The sequence below is a fragment of the Hoplias malabaricus genome, chromosome X2 (genome assembly GCF_029633855.1).
Source record: "Hoplias malabaricus isolate fHopMal1 chromosome X2, fHopMal1.hap1, whole genome shotgun sequence".
NCBI classification, from domain to species: domain Eukaryota; kingdom Metazoa; phylum Chordata; class Actinopteri; order Characiformes; family Erythrinidae; genus Hoplias; species Hoplias malabaricus.
In genome coordinates this window covers 38,837,186-38,859,854 of record NC_089819.1, presented here as the reverse complement: position 1 = coordinate 38,859,854, position 22,669 = coordinate 38,837,186, and the positions used below count along the sequence as shown (strand labels likewise).

The window sequence follows — 22,669 nt, the reverse complement described above, 5'->3', positions numbered from 1 at the left end:
TTTCATGTTATTCCAACATATATATATATATAAATATTGCAAATTTAAGATGGTATAACAGTTTCTTTCAAGGTTATTAAACATATAGCTATGTCATCTCAACTAGTTCGTTCAATATGTAAACATTACCTAATATTTTAAGTAGGCAGAACTTAATATATCAAGGATAGCTGACTGTAAATTTCATGTTGCATATGCCAACAAAAAATGCCCTGAAATTAGTTACTAAAACATTTTAAGACTGCCAAACAGGAGTAAACAAATAAACTGAATTTTGTGTTAATCTAAACTGCTGAAATAAAGACACACATTTATATATTTATTTACAGTACAAGGAAAGTCTGCACTTCTACAAAACATTTGTTCAAATGTTTGAAATACTTTAGTGTATTCAATGTTGAGTGCATAAAAGTCCAAATTTTGTCATAATTGCTGTGAGAAAATCAGCCCTTCCACAGCAAGAGTCTCCTCTATCACAAAAGTAAAGTTTTCAGAAGGATCTTCCTCAGCTCTGGTATCTGTTATTTCCAGGGTGGACATTTTGATCCCTCTTCTGTAAAAGAACCCTTCCCTGGACATGAAATAATACAAGCATCAGCACACATTCTCCAGAGCATTACAGTATACACTTCAGATATATACAACAGATTATGTCTTGGCATATGAAACCATCCTAAATACAGCCAAAACAAATATTATTACTCATACTGAGAAAGAAAAAGTTGTTGATCATTTTGCTATTCTCTAAATGAATGTTTCATACATTATTTTTGTAAACAAACAAATAAACAAATTCTTAACCTTTTAAGATGCTTGCAAATGATAAATTAATCCACTCAGGCTCTCAAGCTAAACCACCACTAAAATGTTGATCTGCACTTGTGAATTATGAACTTGTGAACTTTTTTTTACAATAAGTCTAGAACTGTATAAATAAAAAATGAAAAGAAACTTTTCAATCTAGGTATTTGTTTAGCATCCACAGGCATATATCAAGATGCCCAAGCTTACTGCCCAAGTAAACAAATGAAAGAACATGACCATAAAGCATTGCTTTAAAAATAACAATCACATGTTGATTTTGTGAAGCTTGTAGCATCTGTTTTGTTTAATAAGGTAATATACATGTTACTAGCAAACTTAGGGATAGGACATGCAAGATATATTTAGAAAGCTATCTAGCATCACAATAAGGATATCATGGCAAAGAATGTCAACACTTTTGCTTAAAATTAGTTAATATATTCAGATTTGCAGAAGCTTAAAAAATTATTGCTTACCTTCAAAGTAATGTAGTTCCTTCAAGGTGACAGTGACTTGCTGCTTCAATGAAGTCAAAATATTGATTGATGACCTTTGGAAGAATACTCTGCACAAGCCCAGTTGCAGACTGATGCATTTCATTTCAGTTCAACACACTAGGCTTGTTCAAGATGAACTGCTCCTCACTTTGGTGGTCAGCGAGCAGGTTGCAGTTAGAAGAGGAGGGTAGAAATGATCCGTCAAACGGACAGTAGCCACCTACCACCCACGTGAGCTCTGATAGATCATTACATAAACTAATTTAAAATATTTAAAATAATAAAGTATAAAAACTCACTCTACGAGAGACCATGACATTATTACTGCACATACAGCGTCTTTGAATGAGATAATTGAGATTTACATTCTAGAACTAAAAGAAACAAACATAGGTTTCAGGATGCTGAGGATAAAGCTCTGTCATCATCAGGCTGTCTGTTGTCCCACACACCTCCTGGAAAGTAACTGCAGCGGCTGGCTCTGACGCTGGTGTAGACGCAAATCGGTCAAAAATACCAACCGGCATGCACCCCACCGAAACAGATAATGATCGGTCTGCAAAGCGCCAGATGAAGTCAAACAAGCCTATACTTATTATACTATACGTCATAATTACAACCTATCAGAATCCTTCTTCAAAATGTAAGATTGCTTCTTTACATCAATGAGTTGACAAAAGTAAATCTAAAAATGTTTGGTGTTCTGCTTCTTTAGTTTAGTGTGGGTGTAAGTGACAATTATTGCCTTATTTTCTTTACATTTTAAATTTAATATTACCATTAATGTGATGGAATATCTGTAAATCACACAGAAAAATTAGGCACAAATTATTATTTGTAAATTTTTGTCTGTCAGATGTAAAAAAAAAAATGCTTATCCCTGTGCAAAGACACACAATTTGAATCTTGACTTGGGGGCAGCTGTGTCATTAAAGTTAGAAAAGCGAGCTTGAAGCTGGAGGGTCACCAGTTAAATTCCCTGAGTTCCCTTGAGCAAGGCACCTAACCTCTAAACTTCCCTCCTTGGCACCAAGGTGGTTGACAGCCCCCTGCTCCAGTTGTGTGTGTGTTCACTGCCCCTAGTGTATGTGAAGAATTGCTTATATATGAAGAGGTTCTTTGATTAGATGAAGAATGAAAGATTTTTGGATCTAGGAGGCTCATTGCCACAACTTGGTGGACTCAAGCTGCTACACGAACAGAAATACAGACGTCTGATATTTTAGCAGACACACTGTGTAGCCAAATAGTTTGTGGACGCTTTTTCATCCATTCCAATATCATAGCATCCTTGTTATTGAAAAACTTGGGCCTGTACCAATATGCCTCCCCTAAATATGCCATGTTAAGAAGCTAAGACTTGTGCTATTTTTTCAGTCACGCACTCAACAAGCATGGAGGAGAACACTAACTGGCCGTTCTGTTTGTATCTGCCAGGTTAGCACTATAAGGACTGTGCTGTAATGCAGCACCAAAAAAAAAAAAACTTAATGGTTCAATGTCTACCACATAGTGAACTGTGTCTACTACTTACCTGGTCAAGATCTGGAAGAGTATTGTAGTGACCAAACCTGCTACAGACAAGGCACAGCCAATTATACTGATCACTCCTAAAGGTGGGGAGTAGTTATAGTTTGGGCCAAAGCTCTGTAAAGACACAAATACTTTACATGAACAGTCATTGTGAAATTGTTAGCAGAGTCTTTCAGATGTTAAATTTATTGGTATGTGCTGTCAGAGCAGAGAATCAAACTCCAGTCTGCTGAGTGAAGGCAGTGGTGTTATCCACTATGGTATAGAGCCATATACTCATTACCCATTTCTACTGAATGCCTCAACAAGTGTTTTATAAATAAACTGTGTTCAGATGATATAGGAAACCAAGAATAGAAGCTTTGGGCATTGTTCAACATTAACGTCAAATCAGCAGCATTGATTGCCAGCAGGAGTTCATATGCCAAAAGGATGGATGAAAATCCTTACTTGCCTATTGTCATGCATCTTATTTGTGAATTTACACAAACTCTTTGCAGGTTTTGCTATTTTTATTTATTTATTAATTTATGTTTAAGAACAAAGGCCCACAATGCTTAATGCTTTTTTTTGTAATTATTATCATTAAGAATTTGTAACTAAGTTGCTAATAAATTTTAAACCAAAACTTGTTCACAAATCGCAATTTCACAGCAATTTGGTTCTACCTAATTAACAAAGTTTGCTTTCAGTGTTTTATGTGTTATGATACTTGTAATAGATATCAGTGTCAGGCTAATTAAGGACATTGTATTGAAATATTATTGAACCAGTAGTGACTTTTAAGCATTTTAACCTAAAATTAATTGATTAATCAAGAGTATTGTTACAAAAATTAAAGCCATAATAAATTGGGATACTTTATTTTTGATAATTAAGTACATTTGAAGGCAATTACTTTTGTAATTTCACTCAAGTGAAAATCAAAACACAGAACCTTTATTGGTAACACTTTAAATTACAGCCCGCTAATTACTGGGAAAGTACATAGTAAGTAATTGTTAAGTAGACCATAAAATAAAATAAGTACTGAGTAAGTAAAGGGTATGATACTAGAATTATATATCTATTACTGGTATCTTACAAACATTTTACAAATAAGGCACGCCTTAAGTACAGAGTAAGTACCTTTTAAGTAAGGTGTAAGATAAAGACAATTTGAGTAAGTAAAGTGTATGATAGTAGAAATATGTGGTTATTGAGTTAAAAGTATGAAAGTTTATGCAAGTTACTATTACTGTCAGTTTTTATAAATAAGGAATGCAGCTTCTATTTTGATTTCTCTGTAGTTCTGAATGTAATTATAGATCCTTTAAAATTATTTACAGTGCACATACAGGGAAGGACATGGTCAGCTACTTTCATTACGGGCACTAGTAGAGTTTCAAGGTGATTTGTACTCAGGTTCAGAACATCTGATTGACCACAATAAACATCATCGCATACTTTATATGATATTTTACACTGTTTTGCCTATGTGTATTAAGAATTTATATATACATAGCTGACTAATGAGAAAATGGGTGTTTCTCTTTTGCTCTTCTTCCTTATTTGTAAAATGTTTATTAGATGCCCAGTAATAACCACATATTTCTAATATCGTACCCTTTACTTACTCAGTACTTATTTTATCTTACAGCTTATTTAACAGGTACATACTCTGTACTTAACCAGTAATTAGCGGGCTGCAATTTAAAGTGTTAACCTTTTATTTTACTGGAATAATATTTTACCTTGGATATAGGTGCTTTAATTGAAGTACATAATTTTTGTCCTCCTCCACCACTGTTTAAAACATTAAGAATTTCATAGATAAGGGGTAGGATGTGGGTGTTATATAATCTACTTGTCTAAACCCTCTTATATGATATCTTCTGTTCCCCATGATAACATATCAGACTCACCACTAGCACAGCAAAGTTAGTGGCGTGTCCACAGCTGCAGGTCAGCAGAGGGGCATCTGAGTTATCAGCAGGGACTAAGATTTTGGAGCAGCCCTTTGTACTCCAGTCATTTAGAGTGTAGTTCCAAAACACACATGCAAAATCTTGTAAACTCAAGGAGGAAAAGTTCTGAAACACCCAGCAAAACATTCCAAAATGAACATTATTCAAATGCATCTCACACTTCTCAACTAATAAATTCCTCCTTTGTTTTTAAACTAATGATAAACTCCGGTGTTATATGTTACTGATGACTCAACCTTTAAAATACTGGTGACATCACAACTATTAGACTTAATATCTTTACAAGTTCCATTACTTACCTGGTTACTCATGCTGAATGTAATATTTTCAAGGGCATCCGTTTGGTTTATTTTTCCTGAAATCACTTTCCTTGTGCTGCCCAGAGTGTCTTGAAACACATGAGATTTGAAGAACAGATCATTGTTGTACAACACAAAGCCAACATTAATACCAGGAGCAGCTGTATTTGGAGCTGTGAGACAGAATAAAAATAAATTGTTGACTTAGCAGTAGAAACAACAATTATATTTTACTGCCATGACCCATAAAGCTAGTCCTGTAAAACTATATAAGCCTCTATAAATGCTTAAAAATTTCCATAAATGCTAGTGGTCACAAGCCTGGTTGTCAGTTGTCATTAAAGGCTTATGCAGGTGTCATGTAGCTGTATGAATGATAATATAATACCAAAATAACAGCAGCAAAATTAAAAGAATTGAAAAAAAATTATATATATATATATAAGGGTGTGTGTTATCAGCACGGCTGTGATACAGCGCAAGCTCGAGCCGAAGGCGAGTAGTCCATCTCAGCCATGCTGTTATTTCATGATAACACACGACATCATTTATATATATATATATATATATATATATATATATATATATATATATATATATATATATATATATATATATATATATATATATACAGGTGTTGGACAATGAAACTGAAACACCTGGTTTTAGACTACAACAATTTATTATTATGGTGTAGGGCCTCCTCTTGTGGCCAATACAGCGTCAATTCGTCTTGGGAATGACATATACAAGTCCTGCACAGTGGTCAGAGGGATTTTAAGCCATTCTTCTTACAGGATAGTGGCCAGGTCACTACGTGATGCTGGTGGAGGAAAACGTTCCCTGACTCGCTCCTCCAAAATACCCCAAAGTTGCTCAATAATATTTAGATCTGGTTACTGTGCAGGCCATGGGAGATGTTCAACTTCACTTTCATGTTCATCAAACCAATCTTTCACCAGTCTAGCTGTGTGTATTGGTGCATTGTCATCCTGATACATGGCACCGCCTTCAGGATACAATGTTTGAACCATTGGATGCATATGGTCCTCCAGAATGGTTCGGTAGTCCTTGGCAGTGACGCACCCATCTAGCACAAGTATTGGGCCAAGGGAATGCCATGATATGGCAGCCCAAACCATCACTGATCCACCCCCATGCTTCACTCTGGGCATGCAACAGTCTGGGCTTCTCCACACCGTAACTCCCCTGGATGTGGGGAAACAGTAAAGGTGGACTCATCAGAGAACAATACATGTTTCACAATACATGTTTCATTGTCCACAGACCAAGATTTGCGCACCTTGCACCATTGAAACCAACGTTTGGCATTGGCATGAGTGACCAAAGGTTTGGCTATAGCAGCCCGGTTGTGTATACTGACCCTGTGGAGCTCCCGACAGACAGTTCTGGTGGAAACAGGAGAGTTGAGGTGCACATTTAATTCTGCCGTGTTTTTATGTTTTTTGGATACAATCCGGGTTAGCACCCAAACATCCCTTTCAGACAGCTTCCTCTTGCGTCCACAGTTAATCCTGTTGGATGTGTTTCGTCCTGCTTGGTGGTATGCTGACATTACCCTGGATATCGTGGCTCTTGATACATCACAAAGACTTGCTGTCTTGGTCACAGATGCGCCAGCAAGACATGCACCAACAATTTGTCCTCTTTTGAACTCTGGTATGTCACCTATAATATTGTGTGCATTGCAATATTTTGAGCAAAACTGTGCTCTTACCCTCTGCTAATTGAACCTTCACACTCTGCTCTTACTGGTGCAATGTGCAATTAATGAAGATTGGCCACCATGCTGGTACAATTTAGCCATGAATCCTCCCACACTAAAATGACAGGTGTTTCAGTTTCATTGTCCAACATATATACACACACACACACAGGGGTTGGACAATATATATATTATATATATATATAGTTATTTATTTATTTATTTATTTTTCTTCAAGAATTTATTTATTTCAATATTGATGATTATGGCATATAGCCAATGAAAACACAAAAGTCATTATCTCAGAAAAATAGAATAATTAATGCAAAACAGCTGCAAAGGTCTCCTTATCCTTCTTTTATAGTGCCTTGGTCTGGTTCAGTAGGCTACACAATCATAGGAAAGACAGATGTCCATAAGGCAGTCACTGACACCATCCTGCTGTATCCAAGCATAATATTGGAAAGTTGAGTGGAAGGAAAAAGTGAGGTAGAAAAAGGTGAACAAGCATAAACACAGCCTTGAAAGGACTGTCAAGAAAAGGCCATTCAAAACTGTGGACTGCTGCTGGAGTGCTTCAAGAGCCACTACACACAGACATATCCAGAACATAGGCTACAACTGTCGCATTCCTTGTGTCATGCCACTAATGACCCAGAGACAATGGCAGATGCGTCTTACCTGGGCCAAGGAGAAAAAGGACTGGACTGTTGCTCAGTGGTCCAAAGTCTTGTTTTCAGATGAGAATAAATTTTGCATTTCATTTGGAAATCAAGGTCCCAGAGTCTGGAGGAAGAGTGAGGTCTAGTGTGAAGTTTCCACAATCAGTGATGGTTTGGGGAGCCATGTCATCTGCTGGTGTTGGTCCACTTTGTTATATCAAGTACAAAATCAGCACAGCTGTCTACTAGAAAATTTTAGAGCACTTCATGCTTCCCTCTGTTGACAAGCTTTATGGAGATGCATATTTTATTTTCCAGCATGACTTTGCACCTGTCCACAGTGCCAAAATATGCCTACCTGGTCTAATATCCACAGTATCACTGTGCTTGATTGGCCAGAAAACATGCCTGCCCTACAACTCAGAGAATATATGGGGTATTGTCAAGAGGAAGATGAGAGACACCAGACCCAACAATATAGATGAACTGAAGGATGCTATCAATGAAACCTGGGCTTCCAAAACACTTCAGCAGTGCCACAGGCTGCTTGCCTCCATGTCATGCTGCATTGATGCAGTAATTCATGCAAAATGAGGCCAGCATTTCTGTATTAAAAATCATTTTTTAATTTGGTCTTATGTAATATTAACGACTTTTGGGTTTTCTTTGGTTGTAAGCCATAATCATCAAAATTCAAAGAAATAAACACTTGAAATAGATCACCCTGTTTGTAAGTAATCTATATAATGTATGCGTTTACCTTTTTGAATAGAATTACTAAAATAAATTAACTTAGAACATATATATATAGTGGAACATATATACTAACGAACACCTATACTAACGAACTTTCCAAGATACGAACCAAAATATTTTTTGTCTCCACCAACGAACCATGACTCTAGAAACCAACCCGAGTCTCCGCCAAGCCGGGCGGCTGGAAATAGCAACTGACCCCAATAGGCAAGTCTCCCAGCGCGCCCAGACTTGAGTGAGCTTTTAAGATTAGCAAATTGTAGTTTTAGCAATTTAGCATTAGTGTAAATAGCAGACATCGAAATTCGTGCTAAGTTAAGCCGTATCTACGCTTCGTCTCCCCACATTCACCCGCCGACTCTCCGTTATTCCACCCACCCCCCACCTCTCGTCATACAGCCAGTGCCTGTGTTACTCCTCCAGCCAGTCGTCACGTCTTCAAGGTAGCAATATGTAACCACTTAAAACTTGTTTATTTCTTTTTTATTACCACTGTATTTCTTTTTTTATTTTTAGTAATGCTACATGTATTTTTTTTTTTTAATTTGAGAGTTTTGTAAACATATATCAGTGCAAAAAGGGTGACTTTTGGGGTGGGCTGGAACGAATTAATTGCTTTTCCATTATTTTAAATGGGGAAAATTGACTCGAGAAACAAACTTTTCCACTTACGAACCGGGTCAGGGAAAGGATCAGGTTCGTAGGTAGAGGTTCCACTATATATTCAATTCTAAGAGATGTACCTGTATGTATAGTCTTCATTATTATTATATGTATTTATTATTTTGTTTTTTTTATGTGAATCACATTTTATCACAAAACACTGCATAGCTGCTTTAACATACTGGGATGTTACAAATATTTTTATGGATGTATTTTTTTAAGAACTTTGTTTATAATGTATTGGGTCCATCAGACAAGAATACAGGTGTTGGTCATAAAATTACCATATAAAGAAAAAGTTTATTTATTTCAGCAGTTCCATTCAAAAAGTAAAACTTGTATATTATACTCATTCATTACACACAGAGTGATATATTTCAAGGGTTTATTTATTTTAATTTATTATAACTGACAACTAATGAAAACCATATATTAAGTATCTCAGAAAATTAGAATATTGTGACAAGGTTCAATATTGAAGTCACCTGGTGCCACACTCATATCAGCTAATTAATTCAAAACACCTGCAATGGCCTTTAAATGGTCTCTCAGTCTAGTTCTGTAGGCTCCACAATCATGGGGGAAAACTGCTGACTTGACAGTTGTCCAAAAGACAACCTTGACACGTTACACAAGCAGGGAAACACACAAAAGGTCATTGCTAAAGAGGCTGGCTGTTCACTCTGTGTCCAAGCACATTAATTGAGAGGCGAAGGGAAGGAAAAGATGTGATAGAAAATGTGTACAAGCAATAGGGAGAACCACACCCTGGAGAGGATTGTGAAACAAAACCCATTCAAAAATATGGAGGATATTCACAAAGACTGGACTGCAGCTGGAGTCAGTGCTTCAAGAACCACCACACACAGACGTATGCAATACATGGGTTTCAGCTGTCGCATTCCTTGTGTCAAGCCACTCTTGAACAAGAGACAGCGTCAAAAGCGTCTTGCTTCCACAAAGGACTGGACTGCTGCTGAGTGGTCCAAAGTTATGTTTTCTGATGAAAGTAAATTTTGCATTTCCTTTGGAAATCAAGGTCCTAGAGTCTGGAAGAAGAAAGGAGAGGCACATAATCCACGTTGCTTGAGGTCCAGTGTAAAGTTTCCACATTCAGTGATGGTTTGAGGTGCCATGTCATCTGATGGAGTTAGTCCACTGTGTTTTCTGAGGTCCAAGGTCAACGCAGCCGTCTGCCAGGAAGTTTTAGAGCACTTCATGCTTCCTGCTGCTGACCAAATTTATGGAGATGCAGATCTCATGTTCACCTGCACACAGTGCCAAAGCTACCAGTACCTGGTTTAATGACCATGGTCTCCCTGTTCTTAATTGGAACAAACTCGCCTGACCTTAACTCCACAGAAAATCTATGGGGTATTGTGAAGAGGAAGATGCAATATGCCTGACCCAACAATGCAGAAGAGCTGAAGAACACTATCAGAGCAACCTGGGCTCTCATAACACCTAAGCAGTGCCACAGACTGATCAAATCCATGCCATGCCATTGCTGCAGTAATTCAGGCAAAAGGAGCCCCAACTAAGTATTGAGTGTGGTACATGCTCATGCTTTTCAGTTGGCCAGCATTTATAAAAATCCTTTTTTTGTATTGGCCTTAAGTAATCTAATTTTCTGAGATACTGAATTTGGGGTTTTCATTAGTTGTCAGTTATAATCAACAAATTAAAAGAAATAAACACTTGAAATATATTAGTCTGTGTGTAATGAATGAGTATTATATACAATTTTCACTTTTTCAATGGAATTACTGAAATAAATGAACATTTTCATGATATTCTAATTTTATGACCACTACCTGTATTTGGGTGAGTAGCAAAACACCACAGAAGGATTACATGTTTTATTTTTAATCAACAATGTCTAATTACTTGATTGAAACAAAAATAAACATTTTACCCACATTATGTTTCAGTTGAGCCAATTACATTTTGTTTGAACTACTACTGACACAATGTCACTGGATTCAAAAGGCTTGGAGGAGAACACTAAATTAATTTGATGACAAAAGCAAACAGAAGCTATCATCACACTGAGTGTTAGTAGGAGAGAGAGGGACATCCTTCTGACCCAGAGTGAGAAAGAGGACAATTTTGATTGCTGAGCACCAAACTAATAACCTCATATTGATAGAGTCAACATAGCTTCAGTTTCATCAGTCAATAAATACAAATACTTTGGTAACACTATTCAAATTAACAGCAAAATTCAATCTAGAAAGAATGTACATTGCAAAGTGAATGGAAGAAAGTTATAATGATAGCTGTTATGTAAGATATGCCTACGTTTCAATTGGACGGACATCTGCACATCAATGGGAAACTGATCAGAAGGAAAGCCACTGGCGGAGCTATTTACATTTATATTCTTGGGCAAAAAAGTGCTTGACAAACCTACAGGAGAGGAAAGTGATATAGACAAAACAGTCAGACTTTTTTATTTAATCCTGTTGTTTTGAGTAATATTCATGTCATAAGTGCATTAACTATACAATTTACATTGTTCTGAAATGTGCCACATAAAATATGGTTAATTCTATTTGTTATTAATAATGTGATGTCATGATGGAAGATAAAGATGGTATGTTGCACACTAAACAGTGTATGCTTTTTCATTCATTCATTATCTGTAACCGCTTATCCAGTTCAGAGTTGCCGTGGGTCCGGAGCCTACCTGGAATTACTGGTCGCAAGGCAGAAACACACCCTGGAGGGGCCGCCAGTCTTTCACAGGATTATATGCACTCACACCTATCAACATGTTTTTGGGCCATAGGAGGAAACAGGGGCACCCGTGGAAACAAAGTAAGTTTGTATTAAATTATTTATTGACTAATTGATCGACTGATTGATTGGCTGGCTTTTTTCACATTTGGTTCTCCAACAAGTTCACATCACTAGTGTGAACTACACTAGTGTGAACTACACTAGTGTAGTTCTTACTATGTCTTTCCCAAATTGACTGTGCTTTTCAAGTGGATAACCCTGTCTGCCACTTGAAATTTACACTTCTACAATAGCACAATGGCCCTCCTGTCTTGGTTTGGATCAACTTTGGGAGGCTTTGACTGATCCTTGTGCACACTGCATGGACATGTTTTTATCCACCTGTCAATGCTGGCTTGCTGCTACTTTGGTCGTTTCTAATTCTATACTTTCACTCTCAGGAACACCTGCTGCTTTGTGTGAGAACAACAATCAGCTCCACACATGACTTTTGAGCATGTGCAGAAAATTGATGACTGGCAGTTTGGGCAGTTCAGACCTTTGGCCCTTATGCTCTCACTATCTACAGTCAACACTTGTGCAAAGTCCTGTTCAGGCCGACATTTTGAAGGCAGAATTGAATATATATCCTGGTAAAAGGTGCTTACTACATGAGGTAGTAAGCCTTGTTGCATTTCAAGGATTTTGCATGGATACCATGTCCTGACTGGAAAACTATAACTAAAGCATGTGGTAGACATCCAGGACGCGCGTATGCTTGGGTCTTCACATCCATTTTGGCTTGCTCTTATGCCTCCATGAGATGCTTAATGCAGTTACTCATGGAATTACAGATGCTGCAGTTTTTGATATCAGTCTCAATACGTATGGCACAAATGTACACAGGTGACAGTCAATCTTTCATGTGTATCAGCCTTCAGAATCTGGTAATGGAGCTCTGACAGCAGAAACACCATTAGGACCTGTCTTCATGTGTATGGAAGTGATTACCACCAATGCCTCACTGCTAGGAGCCACCCTCAGACTTCTGCTGGAACTGAGATTAATAAACCTTTTGAAACTGTGAGAAATTTTCCTAACATTATAGCAGCATACAATAACTAACACCAGGGTTGGACTCATTTCCCCATCAGCCCTATTCTTTTAAGTGTTGCTTAATATACTGGGCAGCTCCAGACTGACTTTGCTCAGGGAGGTTTCCCTGCCAAGGGATCACCATTCAGTAGCAGACTCCCTGTCAAGGCAAAGCTAGATCTGGAGGAGAGGCATTTGTACCCTGTTTTGGTTTATCATACATGAAGCCTCTTTGCAGAAGCGATGGTGGACATTTTTGTGAAAATACAAAACACACATTGTCCATAGCATTTCTCTGGCATTGATGAAGATGGTGCACTGGGCCTGGAGATGCTGGCCCACGATTGTCCACACTGTCTACTCCCTGCTTTTCCTCAGACTCCTCTTCTTTTGGTGGTGCTACTCTAAGGGACATTATAGGAGAGAAAATACTTGCTTTCTTGGGTGAAGGCAGAGTATGTCAACCAGTATATCTACAGCTGTAACCCCTACTACAAGGCCCCTGTATGATAATAGATGGAAATTATTTTCTGATTGGTGTCTAGCTCTTGGAGAATCACAGAAGAGCTGTGTATTTCCAATGCCCCTAAGGATCCTCCAGCATCTACTGGAGGACGGAAAAAAGTACCATCTACACTCAGAGTTCATGCAGCTTCTATTTTTTATGTTTGACAAGTGGAATGGTCCTTAACAAGTTCATCTGTAACTTTTACAATGTTGAGAAATGCCTAGCCTCATTTCTCCACTGTGCTGGCACAGGTGGCTTTCACTGCTTTTTTTTGTCAGAACTGCCACTGTACCTCCCTATTTCTGGGGCTGAACCTTATACCCTTGGACCACATGATCAACGTTGGTGAGGCAATTTGTCTCACCAAGCACAGAAGACACAGAGCTGGGCTACCAGGACTGCAGAGCACACACCCAGACAGGCAGTTTTCCTCATCCAGATCAACATGTAGGCCAAGCCTGCTTATCACTCCGAAGCAAGATAACGGTCAACCAAGGCTGAATTGTACATTGTTTATATTTAATTGCTACTTGCAAGCAGCTTCTCCGTTCTTAGAGCTCAGCATGTTTAAGCTTAAGCGGCACGGTGCCGCAGCAGGTAGTGTCGCAGTCACACAGCTCCAGGGACCTGGAGGTTGTGGGTTCGATTCCCACTCCAGGTGACTGTCTGTGAGGTGTGTGGGTTTCCTCCGGGTGCTCCAGTTTCCTCCTACAGTCCAAAAACACATGTTGGTAGGTGGATTGGCGACTCAAAAGTGTCCGTAGGTGTGAGTGTGTGTGTGGTCCTGTGAAGGACTGGTGCCCCCTCCAGGGTGTATTCCTGCCTTGAGCCCAATGATTCCAGGTAGGCTCTGGACCCACCGCAACCCTGAACTGGATAAGCGGTTACAGATAATGAATGAATGAATGAATGTTTAAGCTTAGCATATTTGCTGTCCCTTTGCTGATATATCATTTTGAATTTCCCCACTATGGGACCAGGGACAGACTGGCCATCTGGCAAACTGGGCATTTTCCCGATAGGCCAACATGCTATTTGGGCCAACAGCCAAGACACTTTTTTAAAATTATTATTATTATTATTTATCTGACCAGCCCATAAACCCAGTAGATTATCGGCCCGATTGACACTGGGCTGGCCCATTCTGCAAAATAAAAAAAGTCAGCACAAGAATTTGTTTCCTAACCACCGGCACTTGAAACACACTGGTTTGCGGCCCATTGGTTATATTCTTTACTGACACAGGGTCGGCATAGTTCGAAACACCTCCGCCCTGTTGAACATAACGTTATCTATTAGGATCTTCTGAGATGGAGAGAAAATGCAAAGGAGGTGCAGAGAAACAACAAGAAAAAAAGAAACTTGCTTTTCAAGCAAACATTGCCAAATGTGCCAAAATTACAGACATGCCACAACAGGGCCTTCATCAACTCCCGTGGCTAATGACAGTGATGGTGGTGGTAACGACGGTTCTGGCAGTGGCATTCACTGTGAACAGTAATATGCAGAACCTGCAGTAAACTGGACTGCTTTCAGAACACTTAGGCTATGTAATGAGTAGGTTAAAGCAACCCAACCCCTTGGTAAATCTGATAAAATGATAAAACGTCAATAAAATTATTTTGGCTAATGTTCTATGGTCAAGTAAGTTTGTATTGTAAACGCAGGTGAAATCATCTAATAACATCCTTACCACTAGGTATTTATAAGACATTGTGTACACTGACTGTAAGAGAATATAAGCCTTTGTTAGTACTTATGTCTTCCATCCTGAACTATATATTCTTAAATGTGAACACTTTTTAAAACCACCATTCAGCAACAATAACTGTAAGTCAGCAGGCAGAATTATATTATTATTATTATTATTATAAATATTATTATACTGTAATTATTTGTGAGGTGAGTAGTATGCTAGGCCAAGGCTAAGCTAATTTTTGGTCCTGGAAAAATGTAAGAGGCAGTATTTATGTAGGTGGTTAGGGACAATGTACAGAAATCCCTCTTTTTTAAATTATACAATTTTATCTGTAGCTTATGTTAAATTCATTACTCTGATGGAGTGGTGGAGTATACATTTTTATACATTTAATTACATTTTTGGAAGTATTGCACAGTTGGTGTACACATTCAGGAGACCAAAAAGACATAAAAGGTGTGCTTTATCAAATGTCGTGGGCCAATCTGGTCCAAAATGCCAGAGCTGATTGTGTGAGACTAATAAAGGAATCAATTAATCAGTCAGTTCACTTTGTGCAGTCTTCTGACCCTAAGACAAGTACATGTCCAATGGAATCTATCCACCACAGCAACCAGATTTTTGTCTGCTTTGGCGCTTATCTTTTTTTATGTAGGTTGCTCTCTAAGCACAGACTTTCCGATTGGGTATCCCAGGTCATTTGCTCAGCAGTGACTGTCAACCTTTGCCTACCCTTAGTAGTACTTGGTCCTCGTAACTATGTTGGTATGGAGTCATCCACAAGGCTAAGCAACACTTTTATATATGTAAATTGTGTTTCTATGAGTGCCAAATAAATTCCAGAGTCATTTATCTTTCAGACAAGTTATGGTCAGGTGAGAAGTTTTCAGAGGGCAAGTGACATGTGTAAGACCCATTTATAGGTTCATGTAAAGTGTGTCTTTACAGGTATAAGGCTCAGTCTGCGATGCTCACAGGGAGAACAACCACAAGGCTAAGCTGCCTTCTGGTGACCTGGCACACAAATAACCAGTGACAATCATAACAAAGGTTATATTATGCACTTGTTACTTAGGCAAACCAACCAACTCACAGATCACAGCTCCCACTCCCACTCACTTTTAAAAGCATTCAACTGCACGTGTGTTAAAGATTTTGTGACATTCATCGACAGAACTGCAACATTTGGCTGGATTAGCTGGGATCCATTACTGTTTGAACTCACAGAGTAATTCTGCAGAGTGTCAGTTAGCCTGAGGAGACAAGATGGGAAAAAAAGATAAAAAAAAAAAAGAATAATTCTGTATCTATTACACTATATGCAAAAAATATTTGCAAAATATGGTTCTCTAAAACAAACATCAGCCTGATGTCAATGTGCTCAATGTCAAATAAAAGTGGGATGTGGTATAGGCCACAGCATTAGAAAATTCAGATAAGCTGGAGCATGAGGAACAAGTTTCAACCACAGCTAAGCATTTTTTAAATTCACTATTTGATTTTAATTAGCTCCGTACCAGTTGGTAGAATTAACAGTGTCCTCTGTGAACTTGTTCACACCAATATTGAGAAGTTGACTGATTGTGGTCACTGCGGCCAGCGTGATATTCTGAGCAGAGAAATGACAGTTATATTTAATTCAGGAAAGTTCTATATAGCAATGAATCAATCAATATATAAATAATTAAATAAATACCTTTTTTAAAAATACAGTTTTACATTTATCCAGAGTGACTTACAATTCTTATCATGTAACTATAATAGGCGATTGCAGGTTTGAGGGTCATATTAGTTATGACTCCCCTGGTTTGTTGCTTTTAAATAAGTAGTGATAAACACTACATTACACCAACCAGCTTCACAACCTTTAATTCTTTTCAGTAATAAGATACATGCTCAGGTGAGCACTATGGACACTATGGACAAAATATTAACACCTTGGTAGATATTAAAATGCATCAGTGATAAGGCCAGTTAATTCTTCACATTAGCTATGACTCCCCTAATCACACTATGCTACTAGGCTGGGGGGTCTAGCATAGACTTCCTCTGAGACTGTGAAGCCAGACAATCTTCCTTTTAAAGTGCAACCAGAGTGCTTTTACACACTTGGAGAACAACACTAATGGATAGTTCTGTTACATCAACTAATGGAAGTCCATGTTTCTGTTGATTTTCTAAGTTTAACAGTTTGGCATGCATAACATTTTTCTGGAGTTTATATCTGTGTGTTTGTTAGTACTTTTCCTGGTTTTCAAACAAACAAACAAAAAGTTAAATGTCAACAAACAAACAATTTAGTATGCAAATATTTTCTGTGGAAACTTCTGGTAATATACTATTTTCCCACTTGTGCAAAGTCCTCAAATGACTTTACCAACCAATAATATCATCACTCGAACACTGTGCAATATTTTCTACATAAAGTGCAATATGTGTGTTTTTGTAAAAAATGCCTATTTGTTTATATATTTTTTCCCTTTAGGTTTACACTTATGTCTTGCCTGTACTAATGTATGACTAGTTTGTCTGTCTGTGTTTTTGCCTTATGTTTATACTTGCACATCAGAGCTTGGAGGAGCGCAGTCTCATTCAGATACGCACTCCTGTTTCGATAATCTGAATGACAAAGTTTACTTTGACATTGACTTTACCTGAGTGACCTCTGAAGAGGAGAGTAGAGTACTGGCGATCTGTGCAGCTCTGCTAATGTTTTGTGGGGATAGCTTATCAGGTACCGATGTCAGGATCTGTGTACTGAATGCTAAGTTCTGCTGGTTCTGAGGGCTAGAAAGCTTGAAAGCAAGAAAAAAAGATTTAATTAGGGCTGAAAATATTCATCAGGTTGTATAATAAATTCAAATATTTTATAAAGAAGTTCAAGACATGTTCTCCTTAGTAGTTAAATTTAAGAAATGTACATTTCAAGCAATTAAAAATTGGTATGAAATTATAATTGTTAAACAGGGCAGCACATATATAGTGTTACACCCACACAGCTCCATTTTGTTGAGGGAGGGGGGTGGGTGGGTGGGTGGGTGTATGGATGGATGGACGGATGGATGGATAGATAGATAGATACTTTATTGATCCTCAGGGGAAAATCAAGAAAGGTTGTGGGTTTAATCCAATTTGTTGTCTCTTCCCTGTGTCTGCTTTCCTCTACGTGTTCTGGTTTCCTCCCACAGGCCAAAAATTATAGGTATACTGGGTGTGTATGAAACTGCACACCTGTAAGGGTGTGACTGACGGCTTGTGTGTGTGATGCAGTACAATTGACTGGAGAATGAAGTGGTCTGTAACCACTTATCCAGTTCAGGGTCACCGTGGGTCCTGAGCCCACCTGGAATCACAAACACTCACACATTCACTCTCTCACGCACCTATGGACACTTTTTTAGTAGCCAATCCACATACCAATGTGTGTTTTTGGATCGTGGGAGGAAACTGGAAACCCACACGGAAATCATCATATTCTGTTTTTATTTATGTTTTCCACAACGTCCCAACTTCATTGGAATTGGGGTTGTAAAACAAATGCATTAATACAATGACTGTTCCACTGTTTTTTTTATATGCAAATTTTGCTGCTTTTGTCTGGTACATCCTAGATAGTTTCTAAAATAACTGACATCTGTTGGAATAAAACTTTATGGGTATTTATATAAGTTTATGTTATTTGTTATGAAAGGCTTATGTAGGTGTTATGTAGCTTTATGTGCAGCAAAACTAAATAACTTACATTTAAAAGTATTATATCAAAAGTCAAGTTACAGTCCAGACTCTGAATAAGACCAAACTTAGTGTTATTCATGCAAAGGGCAGTGGCAACTGGCACACCAGCTGTAACACAAAGAAAAATAAACATTTGAACATTGCTCTTTGAACATTTTTTAAGAATCCATTTTAATGAATTGAAATGAAATTAAACATGTTTCATTTCCTACAGACAACTGAATCTGCTAAAATAATTATGTCACCTATGTTTTTAACAATAGATTTTTGCTGTCTCAGTAAATCTTTATAAAATGGTGACTTTACAAGAGGACTGTGAGTGGAATTTGGTGGAACATAATTTTTGGCCATTTCTGTTGGTCAATTCAATACAGAATTTTAACACAATGCAAAAAAAGAGCAGATGGGATTTGCAATATATGCTAAAATATGAAAAACAATGTATGAGCTGTGTAAGTTTCATCAATGGAAATTTCTAATTTGTATTTAAAGTTATATTCAACAAAATAAACACAAAGCCTGCACGAATAGGTGTGACTTGTCCATGCACACAGCAAGCCTACTCTTACTGCTATCATGCATCAAAAAAAACACAGCAAAGACCATTTTGCCCGGGCTCAAGTTTCACCCGGACATATGGAAGACCTTTGGGCTCACAACATGTTGGATTCTCCAAGTTAATTCATTATCTGTAACCACTTATCCAATTCAGGGTCGTGGAGAGTCCAGAGCCTACCTGGAATCATTGGGTGCAAGGCGGGAATACACCCTGGAGGGGGCGCCAGTCCTTCACAGGGCAACACACACACTCATACATTCATACTTAAGGACACTTTGGAGTCGCCAATCCACCTACCAACATGTGTTTTTAGACTGTGGGAGGAAACCCACGCGGACACAGGGAGAACACACCAAACTCCTCACAGACAGTCACCCGGAGCGGGAATCGAACCCACAACCTCCAGGTCCCTGGAGCTGTGTGACTGCAACACTACCTGCTGCGCCACCGTGCCGCCCATTCTCCAAGTTAATGTATAATATAATTTCGTGTTAACACACACATTCAAATTGTTAAAATAACCCAAAAACCAAACTTAAAGCGAAAACTTATGTGAACATTGCCCTCTTGGTTCATTTGAATTATTCATAATGTACAGAGCTGAGCGCTTATATACGGCTACACTGCGCCTACATCTTCAGACAGGGAAATGATGAAGGTAGCATCCCTTTAAATGTGACATTCACAATTTTAATTTTTAAAAATACACGTTTTATACAATTCTGAGGATGTTTCCTCAGAATTGCTAGCTCAGCTAGCTCTCCTGAGCCTGAAACCTGTCTATTGTGTTTATAAAATCCCGGTGTATTTAAATGGCTAAAAACAGCAAACTGTCTCTGTCCAGGATGCTAGGCTTTCTTTCTCTCTGCTCATGGCACAGCAAAGGCATCTGGAAGTTTTTAGACAACAGAGAGAACTTCAACTTTTGAAAAGCATGAGCATGAACCAAGATGGGGATATTGCTCTATTCCTACTCCATAGGTGGGTAATATTGACTTATTTTTGCTCTTTTTGGATCACTCAAGGGGAAATGTCTCCAAATTCGGGAGACAGCTTACTGCATCAAATTGTATATGTCCCCTTTAAGGAGGAGCACCAATAACACCAATAAAAATCAAATGCACAAATGTAATATGTTCACACTAAATATATTTGTGCTAACTTTTCAGCGTGTTAACATGCAAATATTTTGCATGTTAATGTGCCAAATTTGTCTGTAGTAACATGAAAAAAGTTATAAACATTAAGACGAAGAGTCCAATCTGTTTAAAGCCCAAAGGCCTTCCTTCTTTAATGGCACGAATTACACCAGTCTTTGCTGTGGGTTAGAGACTGGTGACAATGGTAACAGTAGGCTTGTTTCATACACAGACAGGATACCGTGCATGCTTTGATACCCAGAGTTTTGTAAATAGAACAGAACCTCGCTTGATTTTTAAAGTGTGTCTATTTCATTGTGTGACCAGAAAAAGGGGGTGCAAATACAACGGCATTTACAACATTTTTGGTTTAATTGTTCTTCAATAGAAAATGGTCCTTTACAATCCAAATTTGCATCTTGTGGAAATGAAAAGAGAAAGTGGGAGAACTCTACCATCAGCAGAGTAGGGCTGCACATAATTCATATTTGTCATTGGTCAGTGTGGTTGTAGGGCTGAAAATAGTGTGTTTGTGATTTGGCATCTTAACTTCAGGGTTGAACATGATTAATTTTTTCTTTTTTTTTTTTTTTTTTGGTGTGGCTGTACAGGTGAACACAAATAATACGCAATAATAAGAACGCAATAAAGTTAACAAATATTAAAAAATTAATGACAGTGAAAACAAAAACAAATACTTATCGAAAGGTGTATACAAACATATTTGTTCCTAGCCTTTTACTTAGCCAATTAACAATCCTTTTACTTTACTTCTACTCAGGACAAGGCAGGAGCGGAGACAGGATACTGGACTGAAGACTGAGATGGAACAGGACTGGGCATAGGAACATGAGGTGATACATTCTGCCCATCGAAGTTGCACAGGTAGTCCAGCTCCCCCAGGATGGCACATCCACACCTGTCGTCAAAATAAAGCTGGCTGTGCTCCCGGCACAGTCTAAAGATAGAGGAGACAGCAGGACTGGTATCTGCTCCTTGGCGTGAGACGGAACAGGAGGAGCACAGCCAGAGCCCTACAAAATGACCTATAGCAGGCAACTGGTGTGTGTGTGTTTCTGATCAAACATATTCCCTGAGGGTGGTCTGAGAGCATGCCATCTTCCATTGGGGGCTGTGCACAGAGCTCTGCATTTTTATTTATTTAATAAATATATATATATATATATATATATATATATATATATATATATATATATATATATATACACACACACACACACAAGTGCCTATAAAGGGAATGTTTACCATTGTGTTACATCACCTTTCCTTTTAACAACACTCAATAAGCCCCCCAATAACACACCCGCATACCATAAGAGATGCTGGCTTTTGAACTTTGCGCTGATAACAATCCAGACAGTCCTTTTCCTCTTTGGCCCAGAGGACACGATGGCCATGAGTTCCAGAAACAATTTGAAATGTGGACTCATCAGACCACAGGACACTTTTCCACTTTGCGTCAATCCATCTCAGATGAGCTCAGGCCCAGAGAAGCCGGTGGCATTTCTGGGTGTTGTTGATATATGCCTTTCGCTTTGCATTTTAACTTGCACTTGTAGATGAAGCGATGAACTGTGTTCACTGACAATGGTTTCTGAAGTGTTTCTGAGCCCATGTGGTAATATCTGTTACAGAATGATGTCAGTTTTTAATGCAGTACCACCCGAAGTATCGAAGGTCACGGGCATTCAGTGTTGGTTTTTCGGTGGTGCTTACTTGCAGAGATTTCTCCAGATTCTCTGAATTTTTGGTTGATGATATTATTAACTGTAGATGATGAAATCGCTAAATTCCTTGCAATTGTACATTGAGAAACATTGTTCTTAAACCGTTGGACGATTTGCTCACAAAGTTGTTCACAAAGTGGGGAAGCTCGCCCCATCCTTGCTAGTGAACAACTGAGCCCTTTGGGGATGCTCCTTCATACCCAATCATGACACTCACCTGTTTCCAATGAACCTGTTCACCTGTAGAATGTTCCAAACAGGGTTTTTTTTGAGTGTTTCACAACTTTTCCAGTCTTTTTTGCCCCTATTTCAACTCTTTTGGAATGTGTTGCTGGCCTCAAATTCAAAATGAGTATGGATCCGTTTGACCATTAAATATTGCTTATATTGCTTATATATCTTTGTAGTGCATTCAATTGAATATAGGTTGAAAAGCATTTGCAAATCATTGTTTTCTGTTTTTATTTATGTTTTACACAATGTCACAACTTCACTGGAATTGGAATTGTAGAAATAATTAAGTCAACCCAAAGAGAAGCAGAATGAGTAATAATAAAA

General features: G+C 38.2%; 1 protein-coding gene across 1 annotated transcript in view; it reads right to left on the bottom strand.

The window, feature by feature from the left end:
- Positions 1 to 22,669, bottom strand: part of LOC136676239 (adhesion G-protein coupled receptor G7-like) — a 43,110-nt gene that overhangs the window by 8,848 nt on the left and 11,593 nt on the right. Inside the window, exons 3-10 of the mRNA XM_066653092.1 lie at positions 18,673 to 18,773; positions 17,585 to 17,725; positions 16,448 to 16,539; positions 16,050 to 16,183; positions 11,209 to 11,316; positions 5,101 to 5,273; positions 4,739 to 4,906; positions 2,836 to 2,948 (exon numbers count right to left, since the gene is read on the bottom strand). Coding sequence (XP_066509189.1) covers positions 2,836 to 2,948; positions 4,739 to 4,906; positions 5,101 to 5,273; positions 11,209 to 11,316; positions 16,050 to 16,183; positions 16,448 to 16,539; positions 17,585 to 17,725; positions 18,673 to 18,773 — 1,030 coding nt within the window. The remainder of the gene's footprint in view (positions 1 to 2,835; positions 2,949 to 4,738; positions 4,907 to 5,100; positions 5,274 to 11,208; positions 11,317 to 16,049; positions 16,184 to 16,447; positions 16,540 to 17,584; positions 17,726 to 18,672; positions 18,774 to 22,669) is intronic.